Raw genomic sequence first — 15,929 nt, 5'->3', positions numbered from 1 at the left:
TGCCACCATGCTCAGCACATTTCGTAGGCATCTGAAAAGATGCTCAACACCATATGTCACTAGGGAATTCAAATTAAAACAACGATGAGATACCATTACACATCTATTAGACTGGCTTGAATCCAGACAATGACAACACCAAATGCTGGTGAAGATATGGAGCAACAGGAACTCTCATCTATTGCTGCTGGGAATGCAAAATGGTACAGCCAATGTGGAAGGTAGTTTTGCAAGTTCTTGCCAGACTAAACATACGCTTACCCTACAATCCAGCAAAAAAATAAAAAACAAATTTAAAATATATTTTATATACTTAAAATACATATGTTTAAAGAAATATATATTTTATATATTTAAAATTTTTTTTATTTCTTGTAGAGGGTCTCGCTATGTTGCCCAGCCTGCAGAATCTATTAATTTTAAAAATGTTTTAAGCTCTTGAAAAAGGAATTATTTGAAGAGTGAAAAATAAAATGAAAGAGGATTGATTGGTAAATTCCAAATGTTGAATATTAAATAATTTGGATTAATTTTAAATTCCAAAAAGTGAAACTTTAAAAAATATTTTTAAAATTTCCTAATCTGAAGTCAATGCATGTTCAATAAATTCAAGAGCCAATTTCAGAGAAATAAGTGCTCAATAAGTTCTTAGGTTTTAACTTTGTTGACTATTTGTATTTGTGAATGGCGAATTTTTAGATTTTGTTCCTTTCTTCTTAGGGTATTGACTAATATTTTATTAAGCCAGAGAGACAGTAAATTAGAATTATTATCTGTTTGTCCATTTTATCTGTTATAAATATTTCCTCCAAATTCACTTATCTAAAGTTTTTGGTTTCTTTAGCTAGGCGCAGTGGCTCACGCCTGTAATCCCAGTACTTTGGGAGGCTGAGGCAGGAGGATCACTTGAGGTCAGGAGTTCAAGACCAGCCTGGCCAACATGGCAAAATCCCATACCTACTAAACATACAAAAATTAGGTGGGCTGCCAGGCCTGGTGGCTCACAACTGTAATCCCAGCACTTTGGGAGGCCAAGGTGGGCAGATCACCTGAAGTCGGGAGTTTGAGACCAGCCTGACCAAGATGGAGAAACCCCATCTCTACTAAAAATACAAAACTAGCAGGGTGTGGTGGCACATGCCTGTAATCCCAGCTACTTGGGAGGCTAAGGCAGGAGAATCGCTTGAACCCGGGAGGCGGAGGTTGCAGTGAGCCCAGATCACCCCATTGCACTCCAGCCTGGGCAACAAGAGTGAAACTCCATCTCAAAAAAAAAAAAAAAAAAGAGAGCTGGGCATGGTGGCACATGCCTGTAGTCCCAGCTACTCGGGAGGCTGAGGCAGGAGAATCCCTTGAGCCCAGGAGGCGGAGGTTGCAGTGAGCCGAGATGGTGCCACTGCATTCCAGCCTGGAATGTGTCACCCCCACCCCCCCGGCTAATTTTGTGTTTTAGTAGAGATGGGGTTTCTCCGTGTTGATCAGGCTGCGCTTGAACTCCCGACCTCAGGTCATCCGCCTGCCTCGGCCTCCCAAAATGCTGGGATTACAGGCATGAGCCACTGCACCCAGCCTTATGCCATTATTAATAAGATTGATGTTAAATTATATAATCGATGGGTAAATAGTATCAAGGATGAATTACTCAGTAAAGAAGACAGGCTTAGGCCAGGTGTGGTGGTTCAGGTTTGTAATCCCAACACTTTGGAAGGCTGAGGCAGGAGGATTGCTGAGCCCAGAAGGTCGAGGCTGCAGTGAGCAGTGTTCACACCACTGTACTCCAGCCTAGGCAACAGAGCGAGACCTTGTCTCTTAAAAAAAAAAAAAAGACAGGTTTAAAAATCTATGCATAAATTAAGTGATATCCTGGTAAAATTAAGGAGACAGTCTGTCTTCTCGGCCTCTAAGAAAGTGATACTGAGCTCTGCATTGTGAGATGTCAACATCTTGGTGCCTCTGTTTCCCCATCTCACTACACGATAGGTCTGAAGATGAATCAAGATAATCCATAGAAACAAGTACATGATAGCTAGTGTAATAACGTATCATCACAGAAGATAAAAAAGGCCACCTGTCCATTAGTCTACTATTATAAAAGGATCTTAATTCCGTGCTTCCTGGTTTTCTTAATGTTTGTGCTTTGTAGGTTTCTCTTTCTTATAATTCCAATTTTACAAATTTCAAGGCTCACCTTTGAGAAAACATCAATCTTACTTAAAAAAAAAAAACAACAGTTAGCTTTAAAAAAACAAGATTTTGGCCGGGCGCGGTGGCTCACGCTTGTAATCCCAGCACTTTGGGAGGCCAAGGCGGGCGGATCACGAGGTCAGGAGATCGAGACCACGATGAAACCCCGTCTCTACTAAAAATACAAAAAAATTAGCCAGGCATGGTGGCGGGCGCCTGTAGTCCCAGCTACTTGGAGAGGCTGAGGCAGGAGAATGGCGTGAACCCGGGAGGCAGAGCTTGCAGTGAGCCGAGATTGCGCCACTGCACTCCAGCCTGGGCGACAGAGCGAGACTCCGTCTCAAAAAAAAAAACAAAAAACAAGATTTTCAGACAGGTAAGAAGAAAATGCCCCTTTCCTTACTCCTTGGACATTACAGAAAACAAGGAAAACACCCTTCAGCCTCATATACATGTTCAATGAACGGGAGATTATGCTGAGAAAACCTATGAATGTAAAGAGTGTGGGGAAGCTTTTAGGACTAGCCGCCAACTTTCTGTACATCATATATTTCATTCTGGTGAGAAACGCTATGAATGTTTGGAATGTGACAAGGCCTTTAGTGTGTATGGATGACTTAGTCAACATCAATATTCACACTGGTGAGAAACCCTTTTAATGTAACAAATGTGAGATGTCCTTTAGGCTCAACTCAGGCCTTAAAGCACGTCAGAGTATTCATACTGGAGAGAAGCCCTATGAATGTGACAAGTGTGGGAAGGCCTTTAGTGTGTTTGGGCAACTTGCTCAATATCAGAGTACTCACAGTGGTAAGAAACCCTTTACGGCAGGGTGTGGTGGCTCGTGCCTGTCATCCCAGCACTTTGCAAGGCCAAAGCCAGAGGATAGCTTGAACTCAGGAGTTCGAGAGCAGCCTGGGCAACATAGTGAGACCCCATCTCTATTTTTAAAAATTAAGGCCAGGTGTGGTAGCTCACGCTTGTCATTCCAGCACTTTGGGAGGCCAAGGTAGGTGGATCACCTGAGGTCAGGAGTTCGAGACCAGCCTAGCCAACATAGTGAAACCCCGTCTCTACTAAAAATACAAAAAATTAGCCAGGTGTGGTGACAGCACCTTTAATCCCAGCTACTTGAGAGGCTGAGGCAGGAGAATCGCTTGAACCTGGGAGGTGGAGGTTGCAGTGAGCTGAGATGGCACCACTGCACTCCAGCCTGGGTGACAGAGCGAGACTCTGTCTCAAAAAAAAAAAAAAAACACAACCCTTTGTGAATCCAAAATATCTGAGACGGGTCTCAGTCAATTTAGAAAGTTGATTTTGCCAAGGTTAAGGATGCCCTGTGACCCAGCCTCAGGAGGTCCTGACAACATGTGCCCAACCAAGGTGGCTTGGGTACAGCTTGCTTTACACATTTTAGGGAGGCATGAGATCAATCAATACATGGCAGAGTTACATTAGTTCAATCTGGAAGGGTGGGACAACTAGAAGGAGGTGCCTCCAGGTCATAGGTAGATTTAAAAATTTTCTGATGGGCATTCAGTTGAAAGAGTTATCAGTAGGTTATGTCTGGGTTATAAAAGGGGTTGTGGAGACGTAGGTTTTATTCTGCAGATAAAGCCTCCAAGTAGCAGGCTTGAGAGAGGACACAAATGTTTCTTATCAGATTTAAGGTCTGTGTCGATGTTCATGCTGGAGGGTTATCATGAGGCATATGCAAACCCCTCTTCCATCATGGCCTGAACTAGATTTTCAGGTAACTCTGGAATGTCCTTGGCCAAGAGGAGGGGCCCACATATATGTATATGTATATATGTACAGTGTGTCAATGTATTTATACCACTGAGAAACAATTTGGATAAAGACTACATGGGAAGGCTTTTAGATATGGTTAAGCTCTTATTAGGTATCAATTTGTTTGTACTGGTGTGAACTTTTCAAAATGTCAGTAATGTATCATTTTTTAGCTCTGAACCCAAATGTTACTCAGATTCAGATAGTTTATAATGTATTTTTATAACAACACAAGAAAACCTCTTTTGGGCTGGGCACAGTGGCTCACGCCTGTAATCCCAGCACTTTGGGAGGCCGAGGGGGGCGGATCGCCTGAGGTCAGTAGTTGGAGACCAGCGTGGCCAACATGGCGAAACCCTGTCTCTACTAAAAATACAAATATTAGCTGGGCATGGTGACGTGCACCTGTAATCCCAGCTACCCAGGAGGCTGAGGCAAGAGAATCGCTGGAACCCAGGAGGCAGAGGCTGCAGTGAGCCAAGACTGAGCCACTGCACTCCAGCGTGGGCGACAGAGCAAGACTCCATCTCAAAAAGAAAAAAAAAAGAAAGAAAAGAAAACCTCTTCTGGCATTCTTCTATTTTTGCATTATCAAACCATTCATAATAGAGGAAAATTGAGAGGATATAGGAAAGCATTGCTCTTTACACTTTGTATATAAAAGTCTTCCAGCACCAATTACTGTTAAATTGATGAAAAGTCATCAAACAGAGCTGTGTGATGTGGGAAAGGCTTTAGGCATTCTACATATCTTTTTTTCTTTTTCTTTTTCTTTGAGACGGAGTCTCGCTCTGTCGCCCAGGCTGGAGTGCTGTGGTGCAATCTTGGCTCACTGCAACCTCTGCCTCCTGGGTTTAAGTGTTTCTCCTGCCTTAGTCTCCTAGGTAGCTGAGATTACAGGTGTGCACCACCATGCCTGGCTAATTTTTGTATTTTTTTAGTAGAGATTGGGTTTTGCCATGTTGGTCAGGCTCATCTCGAACGCCTGACCTTGTGATCCGCTTGCTTCGGCCTCCCAAAGTGCTGGGATTACAGGCGTGAGCCACCGCGCCTTCCCCCATGCTACATATCTTAATGATGGTCATCAGCGTTCAACTCCTTACAGCCAATATGATATTGGGGATGATACTTATCCCCCCTGGGTATGTAAATGGCGATAGTAGTACCTACAGTATATTGCTGTATTACATGAGTTAGTACATGAAAAACCTGGAACACTATCTAGAATGTACTGTTATGTTCAATAAATATTAGCTTCCATTTGTGATAGCATTATGGGTGCTATTTTTTGTTAATTTTTTTCATTTCTGTGGAATTGTTAGTGGATTTTGATGAGGTAAAGAATTCAGAAGAATGACAGAATTCAGAAGCATTTCATGTAATTTCTCATCCCTTTTTGAATTTGAATTCATTCTGGATAAACTCAAACAAGTAAAAACCATGAGAGGGTCTCATTCGAATTTCAAGGTGAATCACACACTTAATCCTAGAATGAAATTCAGATGTACAAATTTTTAAAATGTCAAAAGTGTGAAAATAATAATTTATATTCCTTTTGCACAATTCAAAATGCATTAGAAATTAACCAAATATTATCTAGTTTGCAATTTTTACACTTTTATTACACATTTAATTATATATTTAAGTTTAAATATATAGTTTTTAAAATTGCAGCAAATAAAATATATATTAATATATTGCCACATTAGATTTTTTGCCCCTATACATTTGATATATAATTTGACAGTGTTATGGACAGTATAATTTTCTACTTCTAAATACATGAATCTAGCTCCCTGAAAACAATTTCCTGTTTACTCAAAGTGTCATATAATCACACATAAGAAAATTAGTAATAATTTCCTATTCTAAAATTGCATCCATATTCAGATTTTTTCCATTTTCTCAGTAATGTACAACTATTCATTTTCTCTTCTTTTCTTTCTTTCTTTTTTTTTTGAGACGGACTGTCATTCTGTTGCCCAGGCTGGAGTGCAGTGGCACGATCTCGGCACACCACAGTCTTCACCTCCTGGGTTCAAGCGATTCTCCTGCCTCAGCCTCCCGAGTAGCTGGGACTACAGGTGTACGCCACCATGCCAGGCTAATTTTTGTATTTTTAGTAGAGATGGGGTTTCACCATGTTGGTCAGGCTGGTCTCCAACTCCTGACCTCGTGATCCCCATGCCTTGGCCTCCCAAAGTGCTGAAATTACAGGCGTGAGCCACTGCTCCTGGCCTACAACTACTCATTTTCAAAGTGGTAACCAGCTTATGCATTTGATTGGGAAACTCTGACCAGTAACCAAATGCAACTCACCACTTTTTAAATGTTTCGGCCCAGTATGGTGGCTCATGCCTATAATCAAAGCACTTTGGGATGCTGAGGCAGGTGGATTACCTGAGGTCAAGAGTTCCAGACCAGCCTGACCAACATGGAGACACCCCATCTCTACTAAAAATACAAAATTAGCTGGGTATGGTGGCATATGCCTGTAATCCTAGCTATTTGGAAGGCTGAGGCAGAAGAATCACTTGAGCCCAGGAGGCAGAGGTTGTGGTGAGCAGAGAGAGTGCCATTGCACTCCAGCCTGGACAACAAGAGTGAAATTTCGTTTCATAAAAAATAAAAAAATGTTTCATTGCAAGATTGGCACACTCATTGTCTAGTTTTTGTCTATGGCTGCTTTCTTCCTATTATAATAGAGTTGAATAGTCAGTACAGAGACTCTGTGGAACAGGAAAGCACTCTTGACCTTTTCAGAAAGAGTTTCTCAACTCCTGGTTTACATGTCTTTTGTTCATGATTTTGGCTGGGTTATTTTCCTCCTAATTTTTAAAAATTGTGAAATACACATAAAATTTGGTGTTATAACCATTTAAAGCATACACTTCTGTTCAGAGTTATTAAGGACATTCATATTGTTGAGCAAACACCACCACCATTTATTTCCAGAACTCTTCATTTTGCAAAACTGAAACTCTATACCCATTAAACAATGACTCCCCATTCCCCCAACCCCTGCCAACCACCATTCTACTGTTTCTATAATTTTGACTGTTGTAAGTACTTCATATAAGTGGAATAATACAGTATTTATTTTATAACAGGCTTATTTCCTTAGTATAATATTCTTAACATCCATGTTGCAGCACATGTCAGAATTTCCTTCTATTTAAAGGCTGAATAATGTGCACTGTGTGTATTTACCGCATTTTGCTTATGTATCTATTGACTAAGGGACATTTGGGGTGCCTCTACTTTAGCTATTGTGCATAATGCTGCTATGAACATGGTGTAAGGGTTAAAGAAAGAAGAAACAAACACGAAAAGCAGCTTGACCATCAAAGACAGGTTTATTTGGGAAAATAAACCTGAGAGGGGCTTCTGGCTGATTTAGGCCAGGCATGTTCTCTTTTACAGAATAAGGATATTTAAGGGTTTAGGGAGTGAGAGCTTATCGCAGCTTCGGAATATTTTTGGGTAGAGGAGAGTTTTGTTGCGGGATCGCAATGTTTCTGTTCAGAGGGGGTTTTATCTTGGGGTTGGAATGTTTCTGGTCAGAAGTGTCATTTGTCATTTATGGTCAAGCTGACATTAGCGATTAGGTTGTGTTTTTTGGGCCGGATGTAGGCAGTTTTTAATCAACAGAAATTTTTTTTTTTTTTTTTTGAGATGGAGTCTCGCTCTGTTGCCCAGGTTGGAGTGCAGTGGCGCGATCTCGGCTCACTGCAAGCCCCGCCTGCCGGGTTTGTGCCATTCTCCTGCCTCAGCCTCCCAAGTAGCTGGGACTACAGGCGCCCACCACCATGCCCAGCTAATTTTGTTTTTGTATTTTTAGTAGAGACAGGGTTTCACTGTGTTAGCCAGGATGGTCTCGATCTCCTGACCTCCTGATCCGCCCGCCTCAGCCTCCCAAAGTACTGGGATTACAGGCGTGAGCCACCGCGCCCAGCCAAGGGGAATTTAAAATGGTGGAGTTTGTCCAAGATGGCGATGCTCCTGCTCTGTTGCATGGGTGTACAAATATCTCTTTGAAACTGCTTTCAGTTTCCCAGTGTCTACCTAGATGTGGAATTGCTGGATCATATGGTAATCCTATTTTTAATTTTGTGTGTGTGTGTGTGTGTGTGTGTGTGTGTGATAGATGAGTCTTTCTCTGTCGCCCAGTTGGGAGTGCAGTGGTCAAATCTTGGCTCACTGCAACCTCTGCCTTCTGGGTTCAAGCGATTTTCCTGTCTCAGCCCTCTGGCATTACAGGCACATGCCACCACGCCTGGCTAATTTTTGTATTTTCAGTAGAGATGGGGTTTCACCATGTTGGCCAGGCTGGTCTCGAACTCCTGACTTCAATTGATCTGCCCATCTCAGCCTCCCGAAGTGTTGGGATTAGAGGCTTGAGCCACCATGCCTGGCCTCCATTTTCAATTTTTTAAGGAATTGCCATGCTGTTTTTCACAGTGGGTGTACCTTTTTCTATTCCCTGCAACAGTGCCTCAGGGTTCTCATTTCTCTATACCATTACCAACAGCTCTTATTTTCTATTTTTTAATGGCAGCCTTTCTAATGGAGGTAAAGTAGTATCTCCTTATAGATTTGATTAGCATTTCCCTAATAATTAGTGTGGTGAGCAACTTTTTACATGCTTATTGGCCATCTGTATGTCTTTGGAGAAATAATTTTTGTATTTTTAGTAGAGACATGAAGTCTCTAAAGTCTCTAAAGCTCAGAGATGTGAAGTCTCTGAAGTCTGTGGCAGATTTGTGGACCCTTTTAAATGTTGGATTTTACAGATTATATATTTAGCATATTAATCCCTTATCAGGTTTATGATTGCAAATATTTTCTTTCATTCTGTGGGTTTCCCTTTAAATCTATTGATGTCTTTTGATTCACACTTCTTTTTTACTTTTCATGAATTTCAACTTGTCTGTTTTTTCTCTTGATGCCTGTACATTTGGTATCCTCCAAAAAAAATTACCAAATGCAGTGCTGTGAAAGCATTTGATCTCACAATTAGTTTATGGATCCATTTTAAGTTAATTTTGTATATGGCATTAAGAGTTCAACTTTGGCTGGGCACAGTGACTTGTGCCTGTAATCCCACCATTTTGGGAGGCTGAGGTGGGTGGGTCAATTGAGGCCAGGAGTTCGAGACCAGCCTGGCCAACATGGTGAAACCCCGCCTCTACTAAAAATACAAAAAAATCACTGGGCGTGGTGGCGCACACCTGTAATCCCAGCTACTCAGGAGGCTGGTGCAGGAGAATTACTTAAACCCAGGAGGCAGAAGTTGCAGTGAGCTAAGATCGTGCCACTGCACTCTAGCCTGGGCGACACAGATTCTGTCTCAAAAAACAAACAAACAAACAAACAACAACAACAACAACAAAAAACAAAAAAAAGAGTTCAATTTTATTCTTTTTTATGTAGATACCCAGTTTTCCCAGCACAGTTCAGAGCCCTGTCATATCCCCATTGACTGATCTTGGCATCCTTGTTGATAAGCATCTGGCTATATGTGCATTGATTAATATTGGACTCTTTGATTACTCTCATTTTGCAGTAAGTTCCAAAATCAGAAAGTGTGATTTTTCCAGCTTTATTCCTAGTTTTTAGGGTTGTTTTGCCTACTTGGAATCCCATGAGGTTTCATATGAATTTCAGGATAGATTTTTCTGTTTATACAAAAAATGTCATTAGAATTTCAGAAGGATTATATTAAATCTGTAGATGGCTTTAGATAGTATTGACATATTAACAATATTAAATTTTCCAATCCATGAACATGGGGATGCCTTTCAGTTTATGTCTTTAATTTTTTTTCAGGAATGATATGTAGTTTTCATTGGACAAGTCTTTCAATTTGTTGGTTAACTTTGAAGAAGTTTATTCTTTTTGATGCTATTGTGAATGGCTTGGTTTTCTCTTTTCTTGTGTTCTTCAGTGTAATTGTATAGAAGTGAAACTTTTTTTGTCTGTGTGTTGACCATCCTGGCATTCTGCTGAATTCATTTTATTAGTTGTTTTTTGTTTGTGGAATCTTTTGGGTTTTTTACACATTAGATCATATCATCTGCAAACACAGAAAATTCATTTCATTGTCTTCAATTTGGATGCCGGTGGTTGTTTTTTTTGCCACATTTCTGTGGCTAGTACTTTTAGTTCTCTGCTGAATGAAAATGGTGACAGCAGGCCTTCTTCCTTTGTTCCTGATCTTGGAGAAAAAGCTCTCGGTCTTTCACCGGGTGTGCTGTCCACTGTGAGTTTTTCACATAAAACTTTTATTATGTTGAGGTAGTTTCCTTCAATTCCTAATTTGTTGCATGACTTTTTAAAAAATCATGAATGGTTTTTGAAATTGGTCAAAACTTTTTTGCGTGAATCGAGATAATCAACTGGGGTTTTTCCTTCATTCTTAATGTGATATATTACACTGTTAGGATTTCAAATATTTAACCATTGTTTCATTCCAAGAATAAATTCTACTTGGTCATGGTGTATAGCCCTGGTTATACAAAAGGATTGTATGTATGCCACTGTATCTGGAAAAGCAGGTTTTCCTTGTATACTCATACCACTCTCAGTACTTCTCATACTACTTGTGTGGGGCTTTTCCTTGTGGACACCAATTGGGCATCCTGCACTTCAGTTCTGACACAAATCAGATTTAGGGTCAGATCCCACAGGCCAGGGGCTCAGTCCCACAAGACTACTCTCACTTCAGACACCAATCACAAGTCCAGCTGTCACCTGTACGTCTTACTGAATGACTGAATCAGAAGTTCCCGTGATCCTCTCCATTAGTTGCATCATTTGCTAGAATGGCTACAGATCTGTGGAAAACACTTAGGTTTACTAGTTTTTATACAATAAAGGAAACAGATGGTGATGATGTTAGCAAGATGGTGAAATATGTGGTCACCTGCTCATATCCCCCCCACAACAGTAAGAATTCTGCACTTATCCATTGGCAAAAGTCTCTCTCTGGGAGCCTTGGGATTCATGTAGGAGGTTATGAAACCCTCATGGATCCCAAGACCTAAGAGTGTTGTTTTGAAAGCAGTGACCCACATCTAGGTTATAGACCCAGCAGTCATCTTGCTTCAGACTTGGAAACAACCCAAGTCCCATAGAGCTTGGCTACTAACCTGTTTGGCCTTGACCCTACTACCAAAATCATCATCCAAGGGGTCTCAGTAGCATCATGCAAACTAGTGCCTCAGCAAACATGCCTGTCTGGCTGCCAGAAGCTCCTGCTTCTCCTCAGCACTGCTGTCCAGTAGTGACGGGAACGAGGACAAAGCCAAGCCGAAAGTGGAGCCGAGGTGGCCACACCTGGAACTGGCAATCCATGGGGACAGATAAGGTTGAGAGTGTGTCTCAAAGGCCGTCTGGGGCAAATCCAAGCCTCAGAAGGATGTCCAGGCATGCTCCCAATGGGCACTGAGGATCCCCAAGAAAGGGAAGGACAAGCAAAGCACAACTGGGACCACAGGAGGGGCCTGTGCTGGAGTCCAAGCCCCGTTCAGGGATTCCAGCCAGAGGAGCCAAGAGGTGCAAAGTACAAAACACCCCAAACCCCACACCGGATCACTACCCACCACCTGGCCTGCACCTAGCCAACTGCCAGTCCCTTTTGCTCTGTGAAATTCCTAACAGCCAGTGGTTCAGTGCTGAGAGGCAGTTCCAGTCAGGAATAGAGAAATGAGAGATCCCTCCACAATGAGAAAGCATGTGCAGAGGAAATGAAACACAGCCTAGATTAGAAGGCAAAGGCCAGCCATGGCTGACTACCTCTCATCCTACAGGAGTCATGCAGCCATCTGATGGAATAGGAGGATCAAGAGTTTCCCTGCTGGTGGGAGCTACGAGCACCCACGGTTCAAGAATTATCCCAGCTACCCAGTCATTCGGAAACGTGGGTGTTGAGGAGGAAACACTCAAGACATGGGTCTTCAGAAAGGTCATCCTCGACTAACTGGGAAACGTTTGTTGTAGAGAATGTAGAGCCAGACCAAGGAAACCTTAGGCCCATGAGAAACACGGAAGGCAGGAAAAGAGAAGAGGCCAGAGCCCGGGCAGGATCAATCCATCCCACTCGCATGTGGCTCTGGGAATGAGGACCCAACCTGGGAGGTGGCCAGAAAGGCCACAGTTTGCAGTCCAAATATTCTCCTCACATTCATGTCTTCTTCCACCAGCACCAGGCCATAGTGTGGACAGGTTATGCAGTGAAGAGGAAGGGGAGAATGAGTTGGAACCGGCTTCTTTGACATTTATCTGCACCTCTCCTGCTGGTGTAGTTGTGGGACCTCCTCCCCACCTCATCAGACTGTATCCTCACCCCTGTCTCACCTTATTTCTGCACACATCATTTCTTTTTGACCCGGAATGGAACTGAAAGAAGACTGAGTGCCCACCTGACATCCTTAAGCTCCTGCCCTGCCAGCAACAGAATTTGAAGTGGGCTCAAGGGGATCCTGAGGACAGGACGGCTAGGGTCCAGCCCTGAATGTGCTGCAGGACCATGGGCCCCTGGGAGGCGTCTGTTCTTGGGTGTGTTGTGCTCATCTTCTTCCTAGAAGAGTGGTTCCTCGGGGTGGGGAGATGATTTGGACCCCCGTGGGTTGCAGCCAGCCCCCCACTTCTCCGAGGCTTCAGGAACTACAAGCAAAAGAAAGGACATGGGGCCCCGCAGCCCAAGCGGAGCCACAGAGTGAGGAGCATCAGAAAGTAGGTGGACTTGAGAGAAACCGCACTCCAGCGCACGAGTCCTATTTGTTTCACAAGAAACCACACACACACACACACACACACAGAAAGAAACACACACAGAGATATCCAGCACCCGCACAGAAACACACAGCCAGGCAACTCCTGGGGCTACGTGGTTCTGCTCACTTCCAGGAAGCCCCTCCGGGGAGAGAGCAGCCCTCGGGCACATAGGCCGTACCTCCAAATTCCGGGGGGACGACTTTCAAGGAGATTCACCCCTAAACCATCTAGGCAGGCCTGATGCATCGTAGGGATCCTTAGGGATCCTGTGGTGCATTCTTGGGGCCCTGCTTGACGTTTCTTCAGCCTAGTTCGGCCCTGCCAGTCTCCTAGGATTGTGGGATCATCGCGTTGATCCCCCAGAGAGGAGAGACATCAGCCCAACTCTACACACTGCTACAGAGGGCTCCTGATATGCCAAGCCTCTAAGACCCGTCCCCAGGCAATGGTGGTAGTCCCTGGGAGGCGAGCCCTGGCTCAGAGCTTGCCCTGGTGCCTCGCGTTTGGTGCATGCGCATTCTCGTGGTTGGCGCGCGCGCTACAATGTCAGGGCTGTCAGGCAGCAGCCCCAGGAAAATGCTAGAGATGGACCTGGCGGCGGCTTGGGGAAGGGGGCTGCTTGCGACAAGCAGCGCAGGACCCTAAGAGTCCTGACCTCAGGACTTCCTTGAGCCGACTTCGTGTTCGGATCCCGAAGGAGGAGGAGGCGCTTCAGACCGTGAGGTGGGAACTCGGGACTGCTCTTCTGCTCCGATTCCGGATTGGAAGATATGGGCAGAAATCGGGTCCCATGGGGCTGGTTATTCAGTCTGATGAGGTGTGAAGGGGGTCGCTGGGGCACAGAAACAGCTGAGACCCCCAGGGGAGGGAGTCAGCTGAAAATTCTCCGTTTCATGAGCTCACTGCCTCCCTTCGACCTGGGCCTCCCAGGGCACTGTCCTGGTCTCAAAGCTCAGGGAATCCTGCTGCTCAGCACTGCTGTCCTAAAAAGGCAGGAACGATTTTCCGTTTTGGCTGGGTGAAGGAAAGATACTTTGAGAAGTACCTACTCAATGGAGGGGTGGGGGTGAAGGGTACTTTGCAGAAACCTCTCGCCTCCTCCAGTAGGCCTCCCTGAATGGGCTTGTTCTCCGGCACAGGCCCCCTCCTGGTTCCCAGGTGTGATTTGCTTCTCCTTGGCTTTCTTTGGAAGGTCCCCACAGCCCCCTGAGCGCATGCCAGGACATCACTGTCAATCTCCACATCATCCCAAACGACCTTGGAGATACATGCTCACTACATCTGCTTATAGGGGACACCAGTGCCACGTGTGGTCGCATTTGCTCCACCTCAAACTCACCCCTGGCCCTGTTGGCACTGGTCCCGGAAAGCAGTGTCGGGATACAGGAGCCCCTGGATTTTGGAAACCAGAGAAGGTCATTGCTCTCTCCAAGGAGAAGGGAGGCAGTGGGCTGATGAGTCAATGAACTTTCAGCTGACACCACGGCTTGAGGCCCGTGGGACCGTTCTGTGCCCCAGAGAGGCCCTCCCCGCCTCACCAGATTGTAACCCCATTCCTGCTCAACGGGTGGGATCCGAAATCAGATCCAAATGGGAGTCCGGAGATTCCATCCGTCCCCTGAAGCTGGGATCCCGCGCTGCTTCTCCGTGACTCCGCATGAGGTTTCTTCATCCTGGTCGGCGACCTCCTCAAATCCGGGCATCCGGAGACAATCATGTCGACCACGTTGAGAGGTCAGGCAAAAGCTCTGACACGGATGCACTGCCACGGAGTGATTGTGATCGGCAAGCCTCAGGGACCCATTCCCCGGACGATGGAGGGGGTCATTAAGACGTGAGAACCTGCTCACGCCACGAGCATGCACGTTGGCAAGGCCGACAGGCGCTTGGTTCCTGTAATCCTGTCAGTGGCCCCTTTAAAAAATAGTGAGCGGGGGCTGCTGTGGACAAAGTGACAGGCAGTGAGAGGCGAGTAGGGCGCATTAGCCAGGTCTACATGGGCCCGGATCCTAAACGTCAGGCTGCGACCCCTTTAAAAAATGTGCTTAAGTGTGGTGTGGTCGTCTTGATCTTGGACAAGAGGCCTATCAGGATGGGGAGGAGAATTCAACTCCTGCGGGACCCACGATGCTCCCCACGTTGCCGAGGCTTTCACAAAACGCATAGTGGAACCACAGGGAAAACTGACAACGGGCCACAAGACCCAGGAAAAGACGCAAAAAGAGGCTCAACAAAGACAGCCTTACAAGAAAGAAACAGCATTCCGGTGCACAAGACATTTTCGTCCCAACACACACACACGCAAACGGGCGCACAGACAAGGAAAGTAAGAAAGAGACAGAAACAGAGAGAGACAGAAATGGAAGAGAGAATGGGAGAGACACACATACACAGACATACAGCAGCAGCACAGAAGCACACATCCCCAGGCAACCCCTGAGGCTGCGGGGTCCTGCTCTCCAGGAGAACGACTCTCGGGTGAGAGAGCAGCCCACAGGCACACAGGCAGACCTGTCCTGGAGGTCGGGGGATGGGGTGCACGACTTTTTGGGAGACTCACTGGAACGCCTTCCCTGCAGGCCTGAAGCTGGGATGTCGAGCTGCTTCCCCCAGACTCCGCCTGTGGCTTCATCATCCTGGTTGGACCTCCACCACTCCTGGCATCCGGAGACCATCCTGTTGACACCCTGGAGAGGTCAGGCCGGAGCCTCAGGACCCCGACACCCAAGCACTGCAACGGAGGGCTCCTGCTTTGCCAAGCCTCAGGGACTGGTTTCTTAGGCAACGATGGGAATCACTGTGACGGGAGAATCCGCTCGCGCATGCGCATTGGCTAGGCCGACTCGCGCTCCGCTCCTGAAGTCAGGCTGCGGCCCCTTTAAATAATGGCAGCGGCGCGGCGGCAGCAGGGCAGCTGGATCCAAGGTCGAGGAGGGGGCTTCGTGAGAAAGGCGGCTGTGGGCGCCCCAAGGCTGGACCCCCAGGAGTCCTGTCCTCAGGATCTCCTTGAGCCGACTTCTACCGGGGGAGGAGAAGCTTCAGGGCGCCTGCTAGGGTCTCAGGACTCCTCTTCAGATCCGATTTTGGATCTCACCAAGTAAACAGGGATGGGCTCACCTCATCTGGTGAGGCGGGCAGGGCCTCGCTGGGGCACAGAAAGATCCATGAGCCTCAAG

At 45.6% G+C, this 15,929-nt stretch overlaps 1 protein-coding gene across 8 annotated transcripts in view; it reads right to left on the bottom strand.

The window, feature by feature from the left end:
- The window catches only part of ZNF573 (zinc finger protein 573), a 65,619-nt gene extending 50,039 nt beyond the window's left edge, over positions 1 to 15,580 (bottom strand). For 3 of the 8 annotated variants that reach the window (XM_063621159.1, XM_055248072.2, XM_063621169.1), the window contains exons 1-2: positions 13,803 to 15,296; positions 12,399 to 12,642 (exon numbers count right to left, since the gene is read on the bottom strand). Coding sequence is in view for 2 of the 8 variants with exons in the window: in XM_063621173.1 (XP_063477243.1) it covers positions 15,314 to 15,428 (115 nt within the window). In the remaining 6 variants the exon portion in view is untranslated. The other 5 variants (XM_063621158.1, XM_063621173.1, XM_063621164.1 and 2 more) reach the window with 5 other exon arrangements.
- Between the last annotated feature and the right edge of the window lie 349 nt (positions 15,581 to 15,929).

This window comes from Symphalangus syndactylus, chromosome 17 (genome assembly GCF_028878055.3).
Source record: "Symphalangus syndactylus isolate Jambi chromosome 17, NHGRI_mSymSyn1-v2.1_pri, whole genome shotgun sequence".
NCBI classification, from domain to species: Eukaryota; Metazoa; Chordata; class Mammalia; order Primates; family Hylobatidae; genus Symphalangus; species Symphalangus syndactylus.
This window is presented reverse-complemented; position numbering and strand designations above follow the sequence as displayed.